Raw genomic sequence first — 27,752 nt, 5'->3', positions numbered from 1 at the left:
TCCTCCCAGACCAGGGCACGAACCCGTATCCCCTGCATCGGCAGGCGGACTCTCAACCACTGCGCCACCAGGGAGGCCCTGTAAGAGGAATTATTAACTAGACTCTTTGGATTACAAGTACCTGATAAATCTGATTTTAGTCAAAATTATTCTTATGCCATCTAAGAAAAGAATGTTACTATTAACTGTGTTAATTTAGAATGCTTTGGGGTTCTTGTTTTGGTTTTTATTCATAAACAATTATAAAAATCTAAGCTGAAAAAGAAGCTACTCTCTGGGCAAGTATCAGAAGATAAGCATTGTTGAAATGTATTCTTTTTTTGTTACTCTTTTTTTTTTTTTTTTTCTTTTTTGCGGTATGTGGGCCTCTCACTGTTGTGGCCTCTCCCGTTGCGGAGCACAGGCTCCGGATGCGCAGGCCCAGCGGCCATGGCTCACGGGCCCAGCCGCTCCGCGGCATATGGGATCCTCCCAGACCGGGGCACGAACCCGTATCCCCTGCATCGGCAGGCGGACTCTTAACCACTGCGCCACCAGGGAGGCCCTGTTACTCTTTTATCATCATCATCATCACTGTTATTGTTGTAAGGCTTTTAAAGAAAAACAACTCCTATGTGTCTACTTTATTCAGTATTCTACTACAACGCTACTTTACATCTGACACTTCTGGTCACCAAGTATGTGGAAGGTTTCACCACACTAGCTGGGTGTTCGACAGTTCAATTCAGGTCTGACACTATCTACTGGGAGGTAGCATTGGGTACCACAGGTTAAGGGCTCAGTCTCACAAGATACCCCTCCCCTGCACCAACCCTGCCCCACTTCAAATGCCAGTCACAAGTCCAGGTTGTTACCTATGTTTCTGACTCACCAGTTATAAATTGCAGGTTCCCGTGACTGAGGAAAACACTTTACCTCCTAGATTACCAGTTTATTATAAAAGGACGTATCTCAGGAACAACCAGATGAAAGAGGTGCATAGGGCAAGGTGGGAAGGGACACGGAGCTTCCACGCCCTCTCTGTCCTGCTACTCTCCCAGCACCTCCACGTGTTCATCAGTCCAGAAGCTTTCTGAACCCCGTGTTTTTTATTTTTATGGCACCTTCATTACACAGGCATGATTAATTAAATCATTGGTCACTGGTGATTGAACCTGGTCTCCAGCCCCTCTTCGTCCCTGGAGGCTGTGGGAACAGGTTCGGTTAACTTCCAGCCCTCTAGTGCCATCCATGGTTGGTTCCCCTGGCAAGACAGCCCATCAACATAAACTCAAGTGTGGTGGAAAGCGGCTTGTTATGATTAACAAAAAAAGACACATTTATGGCTCTTTTATCACTTAGGAAATGCCAAGGGTTTTAGGATCTCTGTGCCTGAAATGGGACAAAGACTAAATATATATTTCTTATTATGAATCACAATATCACAGTTGCATAATGGTTAAGAGCACTGTTCTCATTTTTTATATGACAGTAGGAGGCTCAGAAAGGTCAAGTAACTTCCCCATTTTTATCTTAATCCTAACTCTGGTGTGATGGAGGGTGGGGCAGCTTTGATGGGAAGGAATAGAGCCACTACTGGCTCCAGCCATACCCATGTTGATAACGATGAATAATCAAAACCATTGACCCCAGTTACTGAGCTGTGAGTACTCAAATGAACAGAAAAACATCCTGTCAGTTTCTAGGGGTATCACCTTTGTTTTAGCTTATTTCTAGATCTGTCGGCCTGTGTGTTTGCTTCTGTGTGTGGTTTACAAGAGTTCTGGACCATCAATTTATCCGGTTTTAGAAGAGTAGTGAGTAACTTTTAGTAGTGTCAGTTTTTCTAACATGTTATTTCCTCTCTTGTCCCCATGACAGCCTTGGCAGTCAGAAGAAGAGGGATCTTGGCTCCGGGAATATCCTGTGACCCTGATGCAGTTCTTTAGATACTTGTATCACAACGTCCCAGACCTGGCCTCCATGTGGATGAGCCCTGACTTCCTGTGTGCATTAGCAGCCACGGTCTTCCCCTTCAACATTCGCCCTTACTCAGAGATGGTAGGAAAGGGGGAGGAAAATATCAAAACTGGAATTAGTCTGCTCCAATGGTTAGCAGATTTTTTTGGCCAATCTTTTAAGCTTCTCACCAAGTTACAGTTTCATAACTTTCTGCTTCATCTCTTACATCATTTTCTGGTATCTGGCTCCCCACATGCTCCTTCTGCTTTCCCCCGAAATAACAGTGAATTCTACTTCCTGTTTTCATTTACCATATCCTTGTAAGTCCCTCATTAGTGAATTCCCTCTTCGTGTAGTTGTTGATCCATTTCTTCTTATATTTAATGATAGCTGTATAGTTGTGAAATCAGGTTACAGAACTCTAGTCAGACCAAATTTATTTCCACTTCATTTATCTCAGGAATTAGGCATCTCCTGTATTTAGTCTTTACAAATTAATTACAGGATTGATTGTCTTTATAAGAAATGACATGTCTTTACAAATTAATTACAGGATTGATTGTCTTTATAAGAAATGACATGTATGTTTGTCCTTTCTATTCAACTTTTTCTATTTTGTTCAACGGTTATTTTTCATATTTTACATTAACTTAAGAGAAAGTTATTAGACTGTAATCATATGTAGTATAAATACTTCTTTTGTCCCAAACGAACCCAAAAGACAGTTATTCTTCCATTGAACTTCAGAATTTCATGATGTTTTGTCTTCTACCACTTACTTGAGAGCCTAGAATAGGGTATCTTCTTCATACTAATTTTTCTTCATGTATAATGGTGAAATACTCGTTCTAAAATTATGGCAATTTTTAGGAGAAAGGCAAGTATAGCACGTGACCTTAACACCATGGCTTGTTTATAATTTTAGAATCCACATTTTTGGTAAAAAAAGGATTATAGTAATATTTCGATGTTTTTTCCTTGTTGGCATCTTGTAATCTGTCTTCTAATCCTTCTTTCTTTTTCTGTTGGCTCAAACTTGGTACTAGTTTTGTTGTTGTTTTGTATTATTTACTTATTTGGGTTTTGTTTTGTTTTGTTTTTTACCTACAAAAATGGGTCAGCCCTTGGGTGCAATCATTATGCCAGATCTTTATCTGAAGGTCTATAACACTTGACTTCTCAGTAGGTATGTTTTAAATAAGCAAATATAGTCGTTCTCATTTTATTATTTCATTTATTTCAAGCTCAGTTATCCACAAAAGAGATAAAATTCAACATAAAGCAGTTATATGGTTAGTGGCCAGTGAGTAGTTTAATATTAGAAAGAGCATGTGTTGAGTAATCCTGACATATGGTACCTGATTACCACCCTGAAAAGAGAAAATAAGTAAAGCAAAGTGAACGATGTAATGCACTGAATAGCTTAATAGGAGGTAAACACTGAACAAAAATACTGTTGCTTCTACAATTTGGTGGAAGTAAAAATATCAAATGAAATCAAATGTGACTAGGATATATTTCCACTTGATTTTATTAGGTGACTGATCTTGATGATGAAGTTGGATCTCCAGCGGAAGAGTTTAAAGCCTTTGCAGCAGACACAGGGATGAACAGAAGCCAATCAGAGTACTGCAACGTGGGCGTCAAGACATACCTGACCAATCACCCAGCTAAAAAGTTCGTTTTTGACTTCATGCGGGTCTTAATAATAGACAACCTCTGTCTTACCCCTGCCAGCAAGCAGACTCCACTAATTGATCTTTTGTTGGAGGTAAAGACAAAGAAATGCATTTACATCTCTTTCAAATTGTTTTTATAATGAGAGCATTAATAACCAAGCAAGTTTTATGCCACATACCTTTCAGATTTCTAATTCTTTTGGGTTGTAAAGTCAGAACATACGGGCTATGGGAATTTTTTATCACAAATGTGCTAATATACACCCTATCGATTTGTTTCTCTTCTTTCTTTTCCTCTTGGCATGTCCTTAATTTAGTCCTTTATCACCCTTCCCCTGGATAGACCAGGAATTGACTAACTTTTTCTGTAAAGGGCCAAATAGTAAATATTTTCAGCTTCGTGGGCTATACAGTCTCTCACAACTACTACACTCTGCCATTGCAATGAGAAAGCAGCCACAGACAATACATCAACGAGTGAGTGTGGCCGTGTTCCAGTACAACTTTATGTACAGTAACAACTATAGGCTGAATTTGGCCCATGGACCTTAGTGTTCCAGCTCCTTCCCTAGTCATTTACAGTAGCATTGTCTCCTTAGCTTATAACTCCCTACTTCAGTCCCTCTTATTTATCACTTCTGGTATTATTGCTTTTAGTATCCTGTGGGGCTTAAGGCGTGGTGCATTGCACATAATAGGTGCTCAATATGCACTTACTGAATTCTCCCCAAGGCAGCAAACTTGTAGGTTGCTTGGTATCTGAGCTCAGGCTCCTATAACAAAATACCATAGACTGGGTGGCTTCAGTAGCAGACAGTCATTTCTCACAGTTCTGGAGACTGAGAAGTCTGACGTCAGGATGCCAGCTTGGTCAGGTTGTGATGAGGGCCCTCTTCCTGGCTTGCAGATGGCTGCCTTGCTCTCACATGGCAGAGAAAGAGCTCAGGTGGTTATTCCTCTTCTTATAAGGGCATGAATCCCCTCATGTGGACTCCCCATGACCTCATCTAAACCTATTTACCTCCAGAAAGCTCCACCTCTCTAATATCATCACATTGAGGGTTAGGGCTTAATTTATGAATTTTGCGGGGGGACACAAACATTTAGACCATTGCACTTGCTAATTCTCCTGATAAGTGATAAGAACTAGCTGATGCATCAGAAAACAAACCCTAAAGTGGTCACACTGCTGGCTCTAGAAATTGACCATCCCTGAAAACCAAATGTTCACCTAGAAAAATCTCAAGAAAATATGGGGCTTCCCTGGTGGCGCAGTGGTTGAGAGTCCGGCTGCCGATGCAGGGGACACCGGTTCGTGCCCCGGTCCGGGAAGATCCCATGTGCCGCGGAGCGGCTGGGCCCGTGAGCCATGGCCGCTGAGCCTGCGCGTCTGGAGCCTGTGCTCCGCAATGGTAGAGGCCACAACAGTGAGGCCTGCATACCGCAAAAAATAATAATAATAATAAAAAATAAAAGATCATTAAAGGGGATCTAAAATATAATTAGTTGCCTATACATTCAGTCTTTTGGCCAATTCATATAAATAGGGTCAAGCAGTACATGCCAGAGCTCTGAAAATAATGTTTTATGAAAGATTCAGTCAGTGTAAAAGACTAACTGCTTCTCTCTGTGAGGAGCTTCCCACATGCCACCCTCAGCAGTTTGACAACTGAACCTGCACTTTCTCTGCTCCCTCTAGTGGCAAAAACAGTTAACTTTTTATTTGAAACCTTAAAATCCCAGCAAATGTTTTATCTTATTCATGTGAAAATATCTCAGTTTGGTCAATTAAAAGAAATCAGTGTAATTTAGGTACCAGTCATGCTAAGCATTTCAAAGCATTTTTAAATTTATTTATTATTTATTTATATATTTTTGGCTGTGTTGGGTCTTCGTTGCTGCACGCAGGCTTTCTCTAGTTGCAGCGAGCGGGGGCTACTCTTCGTTGTGGTGAGCGGGCTTCTCGTTGCGGTGGCTTCTCTTGCTGCAGAGCACGGGCTCTAGGCGCATGGGCTTCAGTAGTTGTAGCACTCAGGCTCAGTATTTGTGGCTCACGGGCTCTAGAGCGCAGGCTCAGTAGTTGTGGCGCACAGGCTTAGCTGCTCCACGGCATGTGGGATCTTCCCGGACCAGGGCTCGAACCTGTGTCCCCTGCATCGGCAGGCGGATTCTTAACCACTGCGCCACCAGGGAAGTCCTATGCAAAGCATGTTAACCGGGACCACAGTGTTCAGTATTGGCGGAAAAATAATTGATTTCATCAAGAATTCATCTGGTAGAATTTAAAAGCCTACGTGGTGGAGCTTGTCCTCTTTGGAAACTTTAAGAAGAGAGATGGCTAGTATTTTAGTGCATGGGGTAAGAATTTGAAGCATTCTATGCAAAATAAAATGGTTTTCAGAAAATAACAGGATAAAGTTAAGAATATGTGTGTGAGAAAGCATAACTTAGCCAAAAAATAAAATACACATATGTAGAGGAAATGGAGTGAGTGTATGTATTCAGTAATAACAGTCTTGTAGGAATCCTAATAGCTAATTAACTAGCAATGGGTAAATTGTATAATTGTCTTTTATTTTGGTTTTCTGTATTTTTCAGTAAGGAAAGTTTGATATGACATGTATTAACCTTGAGATAACGTTCTCATTATTGTGGACACTAATTTGCCCTGAAGTGGAATTCTATCTGATTGCATGAGGGAGTCAGGGGTGGTGGTATTTTAGGAATAACCAGGGAGTGTCAAGATTGAATTTCCCTAATAGATTATCAACTCTTTAAAGTTAGGGACCAACTTTCATGTGTCCTTTTGTCTCTCACAAAGTTAGCTCAGTGCCTTGGTGTGTTCTTTAAGGTTTTTTTTTGAATTATTTAACTATAAATACATGCCTGGAAGTTCCCAAACAGGAAGATATGATACCATCTAATAAGAGAGAGATAAATTTGCTTTTAAAAATCAGTGCTTTGATTTTCCAAATCTAATACACAAACACAGAATACACATACAAAAAATATTTAGTGGAAATGCTGTTGCATTCCATGTCTTCCCATGGTGTAAAATTATAAATTACAAGCATATCATTCTGAATGTTACAATTATGAAGTCTATCTCTGAAGAAAGTCAACAAAAGAACTATCCTATATATCTACCATTTACTTACATGAAGGAAGGTGTTTGAACCAACTGATTTTCGGGCTGATATGCTCAAGCCAGGCCATTTTCAGTCTTATGATTGTTGGGATGTCATCGTAAGAGTGTCTACTTACTTGATTGTATCTATAAAAGAATGTGGGAAGTTATCTTTATTAGCAGTCTATAAAAATAAGAGCTTCCCATTCATATAGACTGGCTTGAGTGTGAGTCAGGCCAAATACAAGGGAAGCAGTGTGGTGTCATAGAAGGACCTGGTTTGAATTCTGGCCCTGTGGTTTATTATGTAAACATTTTAATCTCACTGAGCTAAATTCATCCTCTAGAGAATGATATTATATACTATCTCCCCTGCATGATTGTTGTGAGAGTTATATATATATATAAATCACCCAGCAAAACTATTTTGAGAAATTAAACATGTGCTGCTTATAGCTGTGTAGCCTTGGCCCAGCTCAGTTCTCTTCACCCCTTACAGTTTGCCCATCTTTAAGACAGCATAAAAATAGAACCTGTCTCTGAGGACTGTTGTGAGAATTAAGTAAGATAATACATATAAGATTCATAGCACAGTGCCTGGCACGTAAGACCTGCTCAAAAATCAAGTGGCCTGTGGTGGCTTATACAATCACCAGCGTCCTCTGCTGTCACCACCAGGCATCTCATGAAAGGCCAAATGAATTTGCTGCACGTGGCCACAGAAGGAAAGTACCTGAGAACAGATCAAAAAGTACTCGTATGTACCCGAAGGAAAGAAATATGATGAAACGAAGGGGGCTGATTTGGAGTGTGTGCCTGTCTGATACCATTTTTGTGTAGTCTGAGGAGTTCGCTGCTTTCTGCTCCCGCCGTCTTCTAAAAGACCTCCCCGTTCCCATCAGAGTGCAGCGCCCCCTGCAGAGCAATAAACAAACCCCAAAAAGTGGCAAAAGTGGGCAAAGAGAGTGCTATGAAATAACTGAGAGAGGAGAAGCCAGTCAGGAGGAATACCGCAGTCAGAAGGACAGAGCGCAAACCCCTCTTCCTTGAAGGCTTTGCCTGTTACGGAGCACTAAAGGCCTCCCCCGCAGAGCCAGAGGGCTCTCAGCCACAGGCAGCACACGCGCCCACGATGACTCTGCATGGTGTTCCCAGGCCTCGAAAAGGACGCTTGGAGTCTATGAAGACTCGTGTTGTTGACTGGCTTCACTGTCTTCTCTGGGAAGACAGATCTCACAGGCAGAGCAGAGCATAGGGCTCACCCTCTCTTCCTTTGGCCCTGAACTCATCCTGGTTGTCTGGTGGGCCAACCAGGTTTATCTAAAAAAATGATGGGGAGATTGTGGCTGAATTGCTCTTGCTGTGCATTTGTTAACTTCAGTATGGAGATTTTTAGTAGGGCTGGAAGAGTATGGAATGGCAGGTGAAGTGCTGAACTTTGGCGTCGAAGAAACACGTTTGAAACCTAGTTGTGACTTGACCAAGTGACTTGACCTCTCAAAGCCTCAATTACCTTATCTCTAAAGTGGAGATGATAGTACCTACTTCAAAAGGATATTGTACAGAATGAGATAAGGTACATAAAACTAAGCACTGTGTAGTTATTACATAATTGTAGTCCAGTGAACTGTTTTAAAAAAAGAAAAAAACACCCAAGAAAACTACGCATGCACTCATAAAGTCTTAAGTCCGTTAAAAGTTAGGCTACTATGAGTCTCAGCAAGAAAATTTGAACTTGGCAGTTAGAGCCAATAACAGAGTTAATTCTGGGTCATGATCATTCATGAAACAGCTTCAGTGAGAGGAATCAGAGGATTAAATATGCCTGTTGGTGACTGAGCCAGCCTTAAATCCTTATAGAATACAAAAGAATACTTTCTAATTAAGTAAAAATAAATATTGTTGACAGATCAAGCTACTTCTCTATGTTCTATGTTCCCTGTTTTACATACTCCAAAACTTTGTCTAATTAAGGTTTTGTTATCCTACTCATTGTTACTTATCCCATTAGCCACATTGAGTTGATTATAATCCTGAATGAGTATTGCCATCCTGAGGGGTATTTAAATCCTCCTGTGAGTGGAGAGCCTTACTCCTTAGTAAATTTTGATCACTCAAGCTGTTTGAAAATGGTCTCTGATCTGATTGCAGGGTAGTCCTCATAGACCTATCAGTCTGTCACTTAACCACGTGAAGGTCCTCGCTTTCCTTCCGTTAACAGGGGTGGGGTCTTGATGTACTGTCAGCATGAGGAATAGGAAGGCCTTGGCTCCAACTCTTCTGCTGACCATTGTATTAGTCTGGTTATCTACACAGGAAAATATATTAAGATTATAAACAGGGACTTCCCTGGTGGCGCAGTTGTTAAGAATCCGTCTGCCAATGCAGGGGACACGGGTTCGAGCCCTGGCCCGGGAAGATCCCACATGCCGCGGAGCAACTAAGCCCGTGCACCACAACTACTGAGCCTGCGCTCTAGAGCCTGCTAGCCACAACTACTGAGCCTGTGCTCTAGGCCCCACGAGCCACAACTACTGAGCCTGTGTGCCACAACTACTGAGCCTGCACCCTAGAGCCCACAAGCCACAACTACTGAGCCTGTGTGCCACAACTACTGAAGCGTGCGTGCCTAGAGCCCTTGCTCCACAACAAGAGAAGCCACTACAATTAGAAGCCCGCACACCATAACTAGAGAAAACCCGCGCGCAGCAATGAAGACCCAGTGCAGTCAAAAATAAATCAATAAAATTTTCTAAAAGATTATAAGCAACGTGTCATGACCTTCACTTTTTCCCAAATTATACTAATGCCAAACCAAACTCCTGGGCTTCCCTGGTGGCGCAGTGGTTGAGAGTCCGCCTGCCGATGCAGGGGACACGGGTTCGTGCCCCGGTCTGGGAAGATCCCACATGCCGTGGAGTGGCTGGGCCTGTGAGCCATGGCTGCTGAGCCTGCGCGTCCGGAGCCTGTGCTCTGCAACGGGAGAGGCCACAGCAGTGAGAGGCCCGCATACCGCAAAAAAAAAAAACAAAAAACAAAAACAAAACCCAAACTCCTAAGAACTAATATTCTTTTAACTGTTACTAGGCCCATGTTTTTCATTTTAAAACAAAATAAATATGTTTTATCAGAAAAACAGAGAAACGTTCATTACAACTTTGGTTGGTTTTTGAATCCTTAGAATAATATCTTTGATCTGAATATAGGATTCCAATTTTAACTGCTTTTTTAAAATCTTCACCAGCACCACTTTGAAAATCAGAATAGAAAGAACTGGGTTTTTCCCCAGTGGAACAGATTTTAACTTTAAATGCATAAAGCAGAACAGTGTTCTATAGCCCACTTTTGCGGCTGGTCATAAACATAGTCCTGGACCTGTCTGTGCGAGAAGAAATAGATGCTTTAACTTCACTTGCAAATCATCAGTACTCTGCTTGTAACTACAGCATCCAGATCTCTCTTTTTTTTTTTTTTTTAATTAATTAATTTATTTTTGGCTGCGTTGGGTCTTCGTTGCTGCACGTGAGTTTTCTCTAGCTGCGGTGAGCAGGGGCTGCTCTTCGTTGCCATGCGCAGGCTTCTCATTGCAGTGGCTTCTCTTGTTGCAGAGCACGGGTTCTAGGCACACGGGCTTCAGTAGTTGCAGCACGCGAGCTCTAGAGCACAGGATCAGTAGTTGTGGCGCACGGGCTTAGTTGCCCCGCAGCATGTGGGATCTTCCTGGACCAGGGCTCGAACCCGTGTCCCCTGCATTGGCAGGCGGATTCTTAACCACTGCACCACCAGGGAAGCCCCCCAGATCTCTTTTTAAGAAACAACTTTATGGAAGTTTATTGAATCGTTCAATATCCAGCTCCTATCCAAAGCCAGCTAACAGGACTGGCATTTAAGAAGAATGACAAAAGGATCTTTTGTCATTTTAAAACCTACCTTTCATCCCTGTGTTCCCAGTGCTTTGCCACCTCTCATGCTAGAGACTTGAAAGTTACGCACCTGGATCATACCACCCTAATTACCAAAAGAAATGCCATCAGAGAACTATAGTTCAACTTTGTGCCCTAATCTTTTATTCAAGATAATTTTAAAAATCGTCCTTGTACTGTATAAAACCATTATCAAAGGTACAACCTATAGGGCTGTTCATTGTCCTCTTTATAAAAACCTACAGGGAACATTCTTCTCAGAACAATCTTAGGAAAACATCCTTGCTGACTACATAGTATGCTTCCTTTTTTATAGATAATTAAAGGTTTGTAAATCATATTATTTTTTTTCTCCTTCTTGACCCTAGGAAGCTCAAAGCAAAATTGTGTGCTTAATTGATTTCTTTGATATAAATACTTGCCTCCCCATTGACTTTACCTTCTTGGTTACTAGACTCCTGAGCTTTTGTGTTTGTTTAAATGGCTTTATGATTTATTTTATCTGTATCTCATTAGAAACTGCCAGATCTCTTTTGGAAGTGAGGTAGATAGATAATAGATATCAAATATTTATTAAATACTTAAAATGTTTAGAATACTGCTTTTGGAGGAATGGATTCAAAAGAAGGTATTGTTTCACCTTTGCTTCAATTTGTTTTTTAATCTATGGTCAGAAAAATAAGAGAGTATAAGCATACATACCATCTCTCGTGACATATTCTACTACTTACCAGTAGTTTTTTTTAATGTAACTATGGTTGAGCCTTACCTTTGTTTACTGGGTTCTGTTTCTAATTCTAAATTTTATTGATTAGGCTTCCCCTGAAAGATCGACAAGAACTCAGCAAAAAGAATTTCAGACTTATATTTTGGATAGTGTGATGGACCATTTGCTTGCAGCTGATGTTTTATTAGGTAATATCATGTTTTATTTTCACTCTGTTAAAAGTACCTATAATCACTTCCCTTCTCTATTTAAACCCCAAGTATACCACTTTTTTAACTTCATCTTTTTCCTTCTTTTCTGTGCATTTTCCCCTCTTATTGGTATTTTCCTATAATGAGGAAAAGGCCCGTCCAGCTCCTTCCTTTGAAACTGGGACAAAGGATCAACAACAGGGAGTACTTAAGCTGCTTGTCCACGTTCATATGCTCAGAGGTGGCAGGAAGAGGACAAGGAAAGAGAAAAAATGTTTTTAAAACCATATTATGTGAACAGTATATTTTTATGAATTATCTAATACTTTAAAAATTACTGTAATATACTTACAAATAAATTACAAATGTAGCACTCTGTGAATTACCACCCAGGCAACATGCCTGTATAAGAGCACTCAGATAGAAATGCATTACCAGCACCCTCAGAAACTATACCTATTAGTGGAATTATTCAGTTATAGGTATCTATGTTATTCTTTAGAATGGCTTTCAGGATGTAAATTCAAAGCACATTAAAATGTTTTTCCTGTATGTCTCCAGTTACAATAAAACTACAAAACTTGATACATTTACAGTGGAGCTAACATTTATATGTAAAACAATGACAAAATTTAAAGGAGAAGGAAAAGTAATGATTTAGCATATTTGCTACTTGAATTTCTGGTAATTATATAAATCATAGAACCTCCATGCTCTTACATTATCATTTTTTTTTAACAAAGTAAGTTTGCCAAGAAAATCTTTAGTGTTGTCATAACATGCAACTCTCAAAGCGTGGTGTCAAGTCAGACTTTTGTATTTGTTCTTATCACTTGAGAATCTTAAGTAATATCAGTCTTACTACAGAAAGACACAAAACGAAGAGTTTTGCATTGTGTAGTGATTTAGAGTTAGGTGGGAATAATAATTACAGTCAGTTAAGGCTCCTAATTTCTAGAAAGGAGGGAGGGGCTTAAAGGGGGCATTCTGTTGGAGGAGGAGCCAGGAGGATTAGTGTTGAGGCGGTATGTACACAGCGAGCACACTGAAGCCACCGGGGCAGCTTGTAGAAGAGAAACAGTGCTGATGGGAATCATGGAAGGGGCGAGAGGTACCCCATGGCACCACCACCACTGATGGTACTCTGTGTTTTACAGTTCTCTGGACCTCTCTTCTGCCTCCATTACTTCGTTGTGCTTAAAGTTTTGTTTGATGATTTGTTTTGCCCTTTATTAGTTAGACAGAATCAATTTACAACTAATAAACTGACTTAATTTTTCTCTCAAAGGGAGGCTATGTGTCACTGACAGTTGAAGAACTGTTTGCTTATCACAGACTGTCTTAAGGCAGTAAGAAACTTCACAGTCTCCATCCATAACACTTTTATCCTGCAGAAATTATTTCTTCCAACATTTACCATGGCTTCTGGCCATGAACATCATTTTGCTTAAAGTAGTACATAAGAGCTAATGGTCTTCTTTCTAACGGTAGTAGATGTACTCATCTTGCCTTAGCCTGATTTGTTGGAGGGTCTGGTCTTAGGCTGGTGGATATCAATTTTCTTAGACATTTTTTTCCTGCTGTAATTTAGGGGAAGATGCATCTCTGCCTATTACCAGTGGAGGGAGCTACCAAGTATTGGTGAACAATGTGTTTTATTTCACACAACGTGTGGTGGACAAGCTTTGGCAAGGCATGTTCAACAAAGAATCTAAACTTCTTATAGATTTTATAATTCAACTAATTGCACAGGTAATCCATTGTCACATTAGTTGTAGAGTACATGTTTTCCTATTGAAAAACTTTGCCTCGGGTGTTAAAATTGTTGGAAATAAGTGTAACCAGTAAGATAATGAATGTTGACATTTGAATGTAAAGCTCAGCTTATTAAAAGTGAATAAAACGTAGGTCTGTAACCATTCCCCACCCCTTACCCGTGGCCCGGTGCCAGTGTGTCCAGTATGTAAAGCTTCCTCATTCTCTCAGGCTGTGGGCTCCCACTGCCTTCCCCACTGGTATTGCTCTTTGCTAACCACATAGCTGGACAGCTTCCTGTTGGTTTAAAGACCTTAAGTTAATACGATCTGATAGATTTTCATAGTATGATGCATCAGTGTGTCAAGATTTACAGAGCATGAAGACTTGATATTAGAGGAGTATTCTCTTCTTGTAATTGAATCTTTACAAAGTTCGCTGTAGTCCTTGTTCCTTTGAAGATGTCGTATTAGTGTGTGTTTGTGGTACCTTTTCTGGTTTGGCACAAATGATAAATCTTATTCAACACACGATGTAGAAAGTAGGAAATACTGTTGTCATGTTATTAGACACACACATGTCACCCAAGAATTTTTTAAGAATAAATTTATATTTAAGCCAAAGAGAAAAGTTCTCATGTGAGATGAAACAAGAATGTCAGAAGTAAGTTCTTTACTAACATTTTAGGTAACTTTTTTTTTTTTTTTTTTTTTTTAGTAATTTTGAGTAGCGATTGATCACCCTTACAAAACTTGTGGGGTAGGAGTCTCTACCCAGATGGCACTTCCCCGTGTTCTCAGGGAGGCTGCTCTGCATACAGATGTATATACACACAGCACTCATCTCACTGCATTTATGTGTCTCTTGGGTTCTGAACCTCACAAGAGCAAGAGCTTTGTATATTTTATCTTAGCACCCCAGTACTTAGCATGGTGTCTGATACATAATAAACCTAATCAATGTCCATGTGTGAATGATAAGCAGACTTTTTTTGTCCATTTTACTAAAGTATCTCTCATATCTTTAGTCAAAAAGAAGATCCCAGGGATTGTCACTGGATGCGGTTTATCACTGCCTCAATAGGACCATATTGTACCAGTTCTCCCGGGCACACAAAACTGTCCCGCAGCAAGTAGCTCTCCTTGATTCACTCAGGGTCCTGACTGTAAACAGGAACTTGATCCTGGGCCCTGGGAACCATGACCAAGAATTCATTAGCTGTCTGGCTCACTGCCTCATTAACCTGCATGTTGGAAGGTAACTCTTTTAGGTTCAGTTTGAATTTGTCTTTGATATTTTTCTACCAGAACTCTTTGTTCTACTTTTTTGATTATAACATTTCTTTTTTCTTTAATCTCGGTTTTACTTAAAACTTCATGAGAAGGTAAAAGACAAGGGTTGAATTTCTGCAGTGAAATATGAGTATATTTTTGCTTTAATTTTCTGTATCTTTAATTTTTTTGTTAATCACTTGTCACATATATAATTTTTAAATAAGAGTTTGCTTTTCAAGTAAATTAGATACACACTGTTGGAGGTTAAGAGGGGTAAAAATACAAGAATGCACTAAATAAATGCAATATATGTTAAATGGGTAAAATTAGTATTTTGCCACTGATTGCTTTGCAAGATATTTCTCTGGTGTCTGCTGGGGGCCAGGCATTGAATTAGGGACTGGGCTGAAATGTGAATGAGACAGACCCTGTGGCAGGTCTTGGAGCCTGCAGTCTAGGAGGGAGGATCCATAACTAAGCAATGTGCTCTGCTAGAAGCACGGTGCTTTGGGAGCACATAGCAGGTGCCCCTAGCCTGGGAGAGACATCTGAGTTACAGCTTGAACCTGGTTGAGGAGGAAGTTAATCCTCCAAAGAGAATGGGAAAGAGTGATGTGGGAAGAAAGAGCCATCTATGCAGTTGCCCAGAGGGCAAAAAGAATATGGCACATGTAGGAAACTGCAGGTATTTCACTGCTGCTGGAGCAAAGAGTGGTGAGATAAGATATGGGAGAGGGGGCACAGTCATAGGAGGAGAATGTTCTTAAATGAACTTTTCGTAATTTTTAGGTAAAAATGTTAATAGTGATCGAAAAGCGTCTTAAATAGTAAGATGCTCCTCTTAATGCTGTAATTTAGTTTAATTACATTTAGTTGAGTGGATTTGTGACATCATCGCTTGAAAATGGCATTCTCATGATAAACTGTAAGTTCTGTTCTGTGCATCTGCCAAATGTCTGTCTGCCACTTATGGAGCTCTGTGACAGAGCCAGCGTTTACTTGTGTCTGCAGAGTAGTACTTAGTCATCACAGTTTCCAGCTGCAGTAATTTCCTTCATATAGTTTAAACTGACTGGAATTTTTCAGCAATGTGGATGGGTTTGGACTGGAAGCAGAAGCCCGCATGACTACATGGCACATTATGATCCCCTCGGACATTGAACCAGATGGTGGTTACAGCCAAGATATTAGTGAAGGTAGTTATCTCAATTTTTTCCCCCTTTTCTCTCCACTCATTTCTAAGATATAACCAAAAAAACCGACTTCAGAAACCGCCAACACTGACAACCAATCTCTCCATAGGGCGTACCTGAACATATACCAATATGCCCGCCAGCATGTACCAACGTGCTAGCTGTACATCTCCTTATGCCAGGATGAGTAAACCCCTGATATTGCTCACCCTCCACATTTCATAGTAACACCAGGAAACTTGGTGATACTTACATTTGCACAAGCAGTAGTGCAAATATGATACTAACTTGGCGCTTACTATTAAGAGAGCTGGCTATTGATAGTATTAGGCCAATCGCAGTAGAGGCAAATAAATATTGCTTGAGACAGATTGTCAGTACTACCATTTTTACTCTTTCTCCCTTTTTAAAATCTAGTTTTCCCACTGATTTTGTAATTATCGTGCATATGAGAGTCTTTGGGTGGATTGATTTCTAATTTCCAACGTTGTTCAGTTGAAAAGATTAGATAATTACAGAAGTGTTTGTCTCTCCAGCAATATTTAGTGTGGTAGTTTTGCATATGATTTTATCCTTTATAGGTCCAGCACTCATTCTTTCATTCATTTAAGCATTAATTTGTTCTCTGTTCTTTCACTAAAATTTCTTGAACCCCAGACACTAAGGACACAGTGATTATTTTCACCCCCCAAGGAACTAACAGTCTAGAACACTGGTTCTCAAAGTGAGGTGCTCAGACTAGTAACATTGGCATCATTTGGGAACTAGTTAGAAAAGCAGATTTTCTGGCCCCATTCAGATCTACTGAGTACTCAGTACTCAGATACTCTGGGGAATGAAGACCAGCAATCTGTTTGAACAACCTCCCAGGTGATTCTGATGCTTGCTGAAGACTGACTGGCCTAGAGCAGGAGTCGGACAAATTAGCAAGGAGTCCAAAGCAAGATGGAATTTAATAGTAAAAACTCTTAAAAATATTTGTTTACTATTTCTTTCCTTTTGTAAAATTGTCAAGAACAATTAACTCATTTGTGAATATACCTTAAATATTTAGATCTAAAATTTACTTTTAAGTGGAGAATAAGTTCTTTTATAGAAGAAGCTAGACAATGAAATATATATGTAATTTCCAGTTTTATAAATAAATGTGTAGTCTTTTTGCTTGATATGAAGTTTTTTGTGTTTTTTTTTTTAAGTTTTCCAGGTAGCCAACTGCATTTTTGGTTATCTGAATAATCTTTTTTTACTGAGCTGGCTATGATGTGAAGCATTTTTTGGACAATTAAGTACTATACATCTAAGTTGAAATTCTTAGATAAAAAAGAAGAAAAAAAATACTAACTCCCTTTATATTCTTTTTGATCAGTTGCTGTTTTTCATTTCCTAGGGCGTCAGCTTCTCATAAAAGCTGTCAACAGAGTTTGGACTGAATTGATTCATAGTAAGAAACAAACCTTGGAGGAGCTTTTCAAAGTCACTCTACCTGTGAATGAAAGAGGCCATGTGGACATAGCTATAGCAAAGCCGCTCATTGAAGAAGCTGGTTTGAAATGTTGGCAGAATCATCTGGGTAAGAAAGTTTACAGATATCATGTGACCAAGGGACTTACATACAACTATCATATATGGGTGCACATTGGATATGAAATTAAAACTTTCCCCAAAAGATACTATGATGACAGTAGAAATGAAAATCAATACAATATAGCCCATTCTAGAATGATTATGCTGAGATTAGGTTTTTCTTCTTAGATTTTTTTTTTAATTAAAAAAAAATTTTTTTTTAAATGTGTTATACATCAGGCATCTATGAGCTTGGTAAATAAGACATTGCTCACAACTTTAGTATGGTCACCATCTTGGTTATGAGTCTACATCCCTTATCTATAATTCTGAAATTCAAAAAGCCCTGAAAACCCAAGGTGTTATTATTAATTTGATGCCAGTACTCACTTGGTAGCAAAACCTAACCTATCTTTGTTTATCCTACTAGGCATTAATATTAATACATTTTGCTGCAGAAATATTAATTATTATATTATTAATTATTGTTTATTACCCTAGACCTTCTGGTAGTCTAGGGTGATACAGTACATATAATATACAATATACGTACTGTATCACCTTCTTAAAATTCTAAATTCCAAAGTATACGCGACACCAAAGATTTTAGGTAGGGGACTGTGAATTGTTATTAACATAGAAAGTGATTACAGTTAAAATAAATTTACATATTATTGCAGAGCTATGAGGTTTCAACCAAATGTGAGTTTAACTAGTACAATAATTGTCAAGCAGCTATCCTTATACAAGTTAAGTAAATGTAATATCTGAGAGTGTCTGCATCTGTAACATAAGCTGCTTTTCATAACTACGGAATTGTGGTTTGTAACCGTTATGCAATGTATTAAAAGTAAGGCTAATAAATAATGGAGAAACTGTAAAATACTCTAATTTTAATTTTGTAGCCCATGAAAAGAAATGCATAAGTCGAGGAGAAGCTTTAGTGCCCACCACACAATCCAAATTGTCCCGTGTCAGCAGTGGCTTTGGTCTTTCCAAGTTAACAGGATCGAGAAGGAATCGAAAGGAAAGTGGGCTTCATAAACACAGTCTTTCCACCCAGGTAAATTGTTTAGTTTTATTAATGATATGATTAGAAATTTGTAATTCAAGGTTTAGTTGTAGTTTTGTTTTTTTGTTTTTTGTTTTTTTTTTTTGCAGTACACGGGCCTCTCACTGTTGTGGCCTCTCCCGTTGTGGAGCACAGGCTCCAGACGCGCAGGCTCAGCGGCCATGGCTCACGGGCCCAGCCGCTCTGCGGCATGTGGAATCTTCCCGATCCAGGGCACGAACCCGCGTCCCCTGCATTGGCAGGCGGACTCTCAACCACTGCGCCACCAGGGAAGCCCTAATTGTAGTATTTTATATAATACACTTAATACATGCAAGCATATGATTTGAAATGGAACTTTTCTGTGTTTTTGCTTTAGACAAGAGAGAGAAATAACTCAGGTTGTGGAGCCTTCTCCCATTTTATTATGATAAAATTGCACTATGAATGTTGTGTATTTACATCCATTTCATAATTGGACATAAGATGAGATTCAGATATTGATATATGATAGACTATGGATACTTTTTTCTCAGCTTTTCCAAACCTTCAATAATTTTATTAATAGTTATATAAATTTTAAAGCAACAGCAGATAAAATAGCTTTTTGTTTTTTATAATTTTGTTGTACATGCCTGAGATTGATTTTTTTTTTTATAACTCATCTACCTCCAGCATTAATTTCTTCCTCATCATACTGTCTTTGCCATCCCAGAATCTTAGTGGCAGCTATGAAAAGGGCCTGGGAGAAACCATGTGTATGAGTCATTCCACGTGTCAGGTTGGGTTCACCAGGAAGCACACTCTGAGAGGGGGTTTAGTGTGCAGGATGTTTATTAGGGGTGCCCTTGATATTTGTGGATGGGAGAAGAAGGAAGCAGGATTGGTCACAGGGAAATGTCAGGCTACAGTGCAGGTCTGGGACAGACCCAGCTGTGACCCAGGTGGAGCTTTGGTACCAAAATGACCTGTCAGAGTTGACCTTTACTGAGCTGAAATGGCTGAGCCTGCTTGCCTCCAAATCAGCCCGTGATTGTGGGGTGCCCACAGCTCTCTGCAGCTGAGGTGATCCCTGAAGTACTGACAGCACTCCCAGAAGTTGTGGCAGTGAGCCCTTCCTTGAAAGGGGCACTGGGGGATGGGGGGTATATGGATCTGTGTCCATACCATAAGCCTCCATCAGATTCATTATATAATTAATCTTTCAGAGTTTTCTGTGGGGTTTTTTGGGTGTTGTTGTGATGCCTTTAATAGAATTTTAACTAACTTGGGGGCATTATTTCAAGGCTAGTTAACATTTTTTTCCAGGAAATCCATGAAATATTAAGACTTTTTCCACTCATTGTTAGGAGATTTCTCAGTGGATGTTTACACACATCGCCGTTGTTCGTGACTTAGTAGACACGCAATATAAGGAATATCAGGAGGTAAGAATCATAACCATAATAATGGTTTGTTTTGCATTCCTTGAGTGAGAAAAGACTGTTTCCCTTGATATCTTCCTCCTGCTTTTAAGAATAAGTTGCTGAACTGAATTTATCATCAGATAATGTTTTTGATTATCCCTGCCAGCAGCTACTTTGGCCATTGGTTTTAACATAGAAAGACTGGAACTTCCTACAGGCAAAGTGCATTAAAAAGTGACAGACTGGAGACCAGCACAGCTGAATCCTAATGACATTCACTACCAACATATTGCATGTGTTCGTTCTTAATAAAAATTAAAATATTGGAAAGATCCCTTTCTTTCATACTTAACAAGGAGACCATGAAAATGTGCATCAAAATCTCTGAGAAGTCTCTTAAAATTCTAAAAAATTAAAAGATAAAGTTATTTTTTATTACAAGTGCTTGGTGATTTTGTCAGTAAGAAATATTTTCAGTGAAATCCTCTTGATGAATTCATAGTTACTCAACAACTTATTCGAAATATTTTATTTCCATGGCAGCTGAGTTATATGTTATTAAAGATTTCTGAATGATAAGCTGCTAATATTTTATGGGCATGATACTAGATACTTAGTTGTTACGGGGGATTTCCTCCTGCCAGGACCACATAAGTACTATGATGGTATCATTATAATATCAAGATTACTCCTTCAATAATCATTAGTGTTAGTTGTACAGTATAAAGGGATCTTTATTCTTAAATTGTATACGTATATTCCATGAATTGTTAGATAAGCATCTAATCATTAGGTGCTTAGTTTTAAGCATCTGCTGTTGAAATGTTACACATTTTGACATTTGACAAATAGAAAGAAGTTATTCCAAGTCATAAATTTCCATTTAAGTAAGGTGGTTTGGATCTATACCAGGGCCAAGTAAAAATGGTTTTCCTTTAATTTTTATATGAATGTTAAGTTCCCTATCAGAGATGCATGTGTATAATCTTTACCTAAAATTATTGGAAATGTTATGGTGATTACCAGGAATCTATAGTGTGTTGGCAATATTTTTTGTTGTGGCTTTCTAGATTTTCTTTTATTCATGTTCTAGTAACTGTTTTACAGTTGGGGGTGGGGAAGGGGATTCATCCTTAAATTACTGTCTTTATTAACTCACACTGGACAAACCATTTCCATGTATTTTCATAAGTAATATTACCATCTTCCCTGTGCCCCAGCTACAAGTTCCTTCAACACTCTGGTCAGGCGTACTGCACACGCTACCCTGTAGGGATCTTCCATGTATTGTGTACTTGGTGCTAAAATAATCGCCTTGGGCCATCACTAAAACCCCACCTTCTCACAAGATCGGCAGCTTACTTTAACCATAAATAAATGTAACTTTACTTTTATAATATTGCCTGAAATGACCTGGATTGTTTTCTGTTTCCAAAGAATAACTTGGTTTCAAGGTACTTTTAGACTGTTCATTGTTGCTCGTGCTTTTGCTTGAAAACCAACCTGGACTCCCTCTTGTTAGCGTCAGCAAAATGCCCTGAAGTACGTGACAGAGGAGTGGTGCCAAATCGAGTACGAGCTGCTGCGGGAACGGGGGCTCTGGGGCCCCCCCATCGGTTCCCATCTCGACAAATGGATGTTGGAGATGACGGAAGGGCCCTGCAGAATGAGGAAAAAAATGGTGCGGAATGATATGTTTTACACCCATTACCCTTACGTGCCGGAAACGGAACAAGAGACAAACGTGGCGGTGAGTGTGCAGAATTCAGCGTTTGTAGTGACGCTTCCAAGTCTTCCTTCTTTTTTGTAAGCGTTTTCCCTTATTAGGTCAATTATGAAAAACACCTAATTTAGAAGATTTGATGAACTATAGTAAGTTGGTAATGCCAGGGTGCTGGCGGTGGAATGAAAAGGTGCAGCAGGGAGCCTTCACAGTGAAGTGGTTTGGATCTTAGACCCTGGAGCCAGCTGCTGGGTTTGAAACCTGCCGCTGCCCCTTCACTAGCTGGTGACCTCGTACCGGCCACGTTAACCTCTTCAGCTTCTGCTTTCTTTATGCGTAAAATGGAGAAAATAACAGGTCCATCTTAGAAGCTATTGGGAGGATTAAATTAATTAAAATTAGTAAAGTACTTAGAATAGTGTCTGGCACAGAATAAGCACTATCTAAGTGAGTGTTAATAAAATAAACATTGCCACTAAGCAATATTCTTTGAAGGAATACAGAGCACAGTTAAAGAATAATAATAGCCTGAGTGTATAGGTCTTCCCATTTATATTGCGAAGCTTCATCACTGGCTCCACGGGTATAAAACGAACAACATTTGCCCCTCAAGTTCCTTTTTATTCAGACAGGTTGCCCTTCCTAAAGACTTCATTCAGATTTTTGCACTGACCATAAAAATTTTGTCTAAAATGATCATGATCCAGGAATCATGTTTTTGCATTCGGGAAAATACAGTCTTCCCCAATAAAGTCACTGCAAATTTGGAAGAGAAACCCTTCATGGTTTAAGTACTTTCACATACCTGACTTTAATATGATTCTGTCAACAATTGAAGAAACTAAGATTTATAAAGAAGACTTGGCACATGTGTCTTCTAGTAAGTAGTTCAGATCATATAACATGAGACAACTTGCATTGTTCCAGTGTCTCTTTTTTTCCCAACCAAAACCCTGGCTCCATTTATCTTGTGCTAATTGACTACACATTTGTCCTCATGCTACTTAAAATATAGGCCTTAGACCTGCTAATATATAGTTATTTAAGTTTTTTTTTTTTTAAGATAGCTCCCTAAAGTTTACTTTTCTCAAAGCTATTCCTTTCTGTCAAGAATGCCGTACTTGGGGGACTTCCCTGGTTAAGACTTCGCTTTCCAATGCAGGGGGTGTGGGTTGGCTCCCTGGTCAGAGAGCTAAGATCCCACATGCCTTGTGGCCAAAAAAACAAAATATATCGGGACTTCCCTGGTGGCACAGTGGTTAAGAATCTGCCTGCCAATGCAGGGGACATGTGTTCGATCCCAGGTCCAGGAAGATACCACATGCAGCGGAACAGCTAAGCCCGTGTGCCACAACTACTGAGCCTGGGCCCTAGAGCTAGTGAGCCACAACTACTGAAGCCCACGTGCCTAGAGCCCGTGCTCCTCAACAAGAGAAGCCACCGCAATGAGAAGCCCACACACCGCAACGAAGAGTAGCCCCTGCTCGCCACAACTAGAGAAAGCCCATGCACAGCAACAAAGACCCAATGCAACCCAAAATAAATAAATAAAAAATAAATTTAAAAAAAAACATAAAACAGAAGAACAAATTCAATAAAGACTTTTAAAAAATAATAAAAATAAAATAAAAACAGAATGCCATACTTGGTAAATTTTAATTTAAAGCACTGTAATTTCTAATACTAGCACACTATGTAGAAAAAAAAAATCCACCTGTATTTTTGCAGCCTTTTAATAGCACCTACGTTTGTCAGATCACAGTAGCAGTATAATCTCTATTCTTCATCCATTTTCCCCAAATAAATAATTGAATAAGAATTTAAGCCTGTAGCAATTTAATAAAATATTTCTTACTGAGTCAACGGTCATTCAAATTGAATCCATTCAGGGCTAGGAAAATAGAAGATGAATGTGCTCTCCTAAATATGTGACCATTCACTATCTATATAACTGAGGCATATACTTTTTGAGTTACATAACCATAGTATTTTTTTTTTATTGTGTCTGTGCCTTTCCTTCTTTATAACAGTGTCATTTGTTTTACAAAAGTGTATTTGAAGTTCTGTATCAGATAAAAACAAAATAACCTATTCAGAGTCCACACTTACAACCTTAATATCATTAACATTTTACGTAAGCCAAGGAGTTCACCAGTCTGTGAAATCTAAACAGACAGTCTCAGAAATAAGTATGAACCATACAGAACTTTTTTTTTTTTTTTAAACCAGATAGGTTACGTATTGGGAAATACAAGGCAGTCAAATGTTAGAGATACGTTTACAAAAAAGAAAAAGCAGGTGGGAAGGGGAGATGATTACAGATTGTAGAATTCACGCTGCTGCTTAAGTTCATGCACAAGTCAAGGTTAATCTGCTCTGATGAAGTTTTCTGAATGAATAATGATTTTGGTGTTGCTAGTTCAAAATCTTTTGTAAATTTGAAACCCCATTAAATGTCCACTTTTTTTTCTTATGGAATATGCAGACTGGCAATATCAACAGCAAAGAAAATTCCAGAAAGTAGAGCAGCTGCTATCCCACTAACTTCTGTTGTGAAATCAAAAAAGGAGAGCAGATACTTAACGAAGCACAGTGAGCTTGATGCTCTGCAGAGCGGTCACTTGCAGTTTCCTGTATGTCTCATGACAGCCCTCTGAAGTGTAGTTATATTATTATCCCAATTTCACAGATGATAAATAGAAGCCTAGAAAATTAAGGAACACCTTCTAGGTCATGCTAAGTATTGGAGCAAGATATAATGACTATAGATTGACAGTTCCTCCGAAGTTCCTCACTCTTGAAAAAGGATTCCAATCTTTGGTGGTTTTGAGAAGTTGTCAGTGGACAGTGAATTTCTTCCAGACAGAACCACACATTGGGTTGGCCAAGAAGCTCGTGCGGGTTTTTCTGTAATGTCTTATGGAAAAACCTAGACGAACTTTTTGGCCAACCCAATACTAGGTTTTGTCTCTCTAATGCTAAAGAATATCTAGAACTTAATAAATGTTGAGTGAATGGACTTACCAGAACTCTTTCTTCCTAAGTTAGAGTTTATCCATTGCTTCCCATTCAGCATTCTTATAGAATTTTCCTAATTATTTTTCCACTAAAAAGGGCTAGAGTCAAATTATATGGGGTGTGAAGTTTATATAACTTGGGGAGGCACTATAAGAAAAAGAGTACAAAATTATATACTAGGGCCCCACTTCCAGGACTTTGAAAGGAGCCCATGGGAAGTGACGGCTGTTGAGGTATATGCTTCATTAATTTCACCATAAATCCTCCTGTGGTCTGAGCTGTATTAAATATTGCCTCCCAGAGTTAGAGATCAGTCACGTCTTCCCTTTCAGCTCCCATAAACGTGTTGCCCTCCTTGCACCCATGTTTATAAAATATAAGCAGTACTTTTTGCGACATTACAGGTATTTCAGGTATAACAGGTACAAACTGAAAATTGCTTTTAAGGCCTCTTGATAGGTAAAACAGGCTTTGCCTGGAGTAAGGACAACTGATTTGATCTTTGCCTTATTTATTAAGAACAATTATTGTTTTAAGTAACATTTAAATCTTTAGGCCTCTTAATTGAACTGAAGAAATACAGTGATGATTTAAAAGTTATTTCTTGTTTTAAAATCTTTGATGTGTTAGAAATGAATCAAGTGATTATTTCTTTAGTCATTAAAGTTTTATTCCTTAAACCTGGATAATGCTACATACTGTATTTAAAAAGCTTACCTTTTATTATAAGTTTTGAATTTTATTTTTAAATTAGTTGTTTATTTATAGAATGTAGAACATGTGAGTGTTTCATTTGCCGCTGACTTAAAAGCTTTGAAAGTTTATCAAATAAAATTGTTTTAATGGGAACAACAATAATTTTTTTGTCCTGAGAAAAGTTATGTACATGTGGAAAATTCTCTGATCTCACATAAAAATAATTTATCCCCTTTGCACAGGGACTTTCCTTAGGGGACCATTTTCAAAACTAAAATAGCTATACTGAATTGCACTGTAATTCTGTATTTTAAGTGGTAATATTAGTTATAAATATTAAGATGTGAGCCTGGGATATGATGAAAATACAAAATATGGTTGTTTTTAAGCAGTTGTCTAATTACTCTGAATCCTAAGGAATGAGAATAAAATTCCATATCTTGCCATTTAAGAAGTTATATTTAAGTACTAAAACCAGGTTTTAATTCTGTAATCCCCTTATTTTCACAGAATAATAATCTCAAACAAATTTACTATTCTTTGCAAATATCATTGGGGCAAAGGCCTCACCATTTCCTATTAATGTTGGGCTCCTTGGGGCAGAAGGTAAACGACTTACCTGAAGTTCCTTTTCTAATTAAGGGAGTCTCATGTGGGTGCCTCCACATATATTTTTATATAATATATAGATATCACAGGACTCATAGGAACTAAGCAACTCATTCAAGAAATTCCATTGCCAGCAATATAGAAAAATTGGAAGTAAAGGGAGTATAAAATTATTTTCTACGAATTCTGACTTTGAAAAATTTAGGTTTCAATATAAACATAATTATAATAATAATTTAGTTATAAAAGTTTAAAGAGTGCTCTGGTAATGCTAAAATTATTAGTATAACATATATCTTCGCTAATGAATGCTGTACCTTTTAGTAAAATAAGATCCTCAATCAGTAAGTGGTTCAGTGGGCAAATAAGTATTAAACCAGCACTGTGCCGTATGCTGCAGGGAAAATACAATTGTGTACATGTCAGACCCTGCCCACATTCTGGTTGGGGATATATAGTGGACATCAGAATTGGGTTTGACAATAGTAATTGGTCATTTTGCTATATTGGTTTATCACATATCTATCCAGTGATCTACCTTGTTTTTTTATTAATTTCAAAATGAGTTGCAGAGTCAGTACCCTTCACCCCTAAATACTTCCCCATGCATATAAATAGAGTTCAACATTTGTTCATAATTGTTTTTTATTGACATAAATTTTACATATATTGAAATATATAAATCCTAAGTGTACTGTTCAGTGAGTTTTAACAAATGTGTAGTAATACTCGTGTAACCCAAATCTTTACCAAGATTGAGAACATAGATGTATATTTTCAAGATTATCCTTCAACATAAGGTATGCTTTTAAAAGTTTGCTTTTAAGGAGAGAGGTTTATTAAAACCATATTAAGTATTTGAAAGTATGCCCAGTAGTTCAATGTTTGTTTTGCCAAGGGAAGCAAACATCTGTAAAAGCATTTTGCTTGCTCATATTTACTCTAGGGAAAGGTACTAGAAGTCATCTCCAGGTACAAACTGTGAAAAGGAAGAAAAATTGGAATGATTCTTGGATGTGTTACTGTCTGTAGCTGTCTGTGTGTTTACACGCACAAGTCACACACTCCGGTTCAACAGATACTGCCTTCTTGTTAGTCTAGATTTTATTGAGAATAAAATATAGAGTAACTACCTAATTCTTTAGAAAGTAATTTTTACAAAAACTTTTGGTTTGGAGGCTGATGATCCAGGCTCCCTTCTGCTATCAGCCTTTCTGAGGTCATAGCTGTGAAGGTAGCAAAGGAAATAAGTCCTTGAGCTTTTAAGGGAAGGTGTTTTTTCACTAACAAGCGCTTAGTGATTTCTGTGGTATGGGATATTGTAGATAATAGTTTAAACCAGTTGCTTCTGTTACAAAACAGATCTAGGGATAAACACAGTAAAAGGTAGGTGGAAGGTGATAGCTAGCACTAGGTTCTGTTATCTGGTTTTCTGTTTTTTCCTTTGAAGCCGTATAAAAACTTGCCTGTAAATCATCCATGACACTCGCAGCCTGTGGTGAAGTTTTGTCTGTGAGGTTTTTAAGTTTGTCCTGTTCAGTAGCCTTGAGAATTTTAGTGTAGTTTCTTTTACTTTAAAACTACTTTGGATAATTGAGAAAATAATCACAAGATGCTAAGTGATCATTTCAAGCAGCTTAGGATATCATATTAATTTTGTGTGAGTACATCTTCCATATTCCATACAGTCCTCAAGAATATTTTATTTTTGTGTTGTTCTTTGTTATTTTTTTCTGATGTGTCTATACTTAATACTGTTTTCAGTCTGAGGTCCCAAGTAAACAGCCTGAGACACCCGATGATATCATTCCTCAAAAGGTAAAACACAAAATACCATAAAAGAATGCAAAATACTTGCAGTTTTGTTTCTTTTTCC

The 27,752-nt window shown here is 38.6% G+C and overlaps 1 protein-coding gene across 6 annotated transcripts in view; it reads left to right on the top strand.

Moving 5' to 3' along the window:
* The window catches only part of WDFY3 (WD repeat and FYVE domain containing 3), a 281,573-nt gene that overhangs the window by 200,008 nt on the left and 53,813 nt on the right, over positions 1-27,752 (top strand). For all 6 annotated transcript variants that reach the window (XM_060114184.1, XM_060114194.1, XM_060114198.1 and 3 more), the window contains 11 exons: positions 1,861-2,040; positions 3,479-3,712; positions 11,486-11,585; positions 13,180-13,340; positions 14,371-14,600; positions 15,704-15,813; positions 17,198-17,380; positions 18,279-18,436; positions 19,774-19,851; positions 21,353-21,580; positions 27,641-27,694. In XM_060114184.1, the coding sequence (XP_059970167.1) occupies positions 1,861-2,040; positions 3,479-3,712; positions 11,486-11,585; positions 13,180-13,340; positions 14,371-14,600; positions 15,704-15,813; positions 17,198-17,380; positions 18,279-18,436; positions 19,774-19,851; positions 21,353-21,580; positions 27,641-27,694 (1,716 nt within the window). The remainder of the gene's footprint in view (positions 1-1,860; positions 2,041-3,478; positions 3,713-11,485; positions 11,586-13,179; positions 13,341-14,370; positions 14,601-15,703; positions 15,814-17,197; positions 17,381-18,278; positions 18,437-19,773; positions 19,852-21,352; positions 21,581-27,640; positions 27,695-27,752) is intronic.

This window comes from Mesoplodon densirostris, chromosome 1, assembly GCF_025265405.1.
Source record: "Mesoplodon densirostris isolate mMesDen1 chromosome 1, mMesDen1 primary haplotype, whole genome shotgun sequence".
NCBI lineage: Eukaryota > Metazoa > Chordata > Mammalia > Artiodactyla > Ziphiidae > Mesoplodon > Mesoplodon densirostris.
This window is presented reverse-complemented; position numbering and strand designations above follow the sequence as displayed.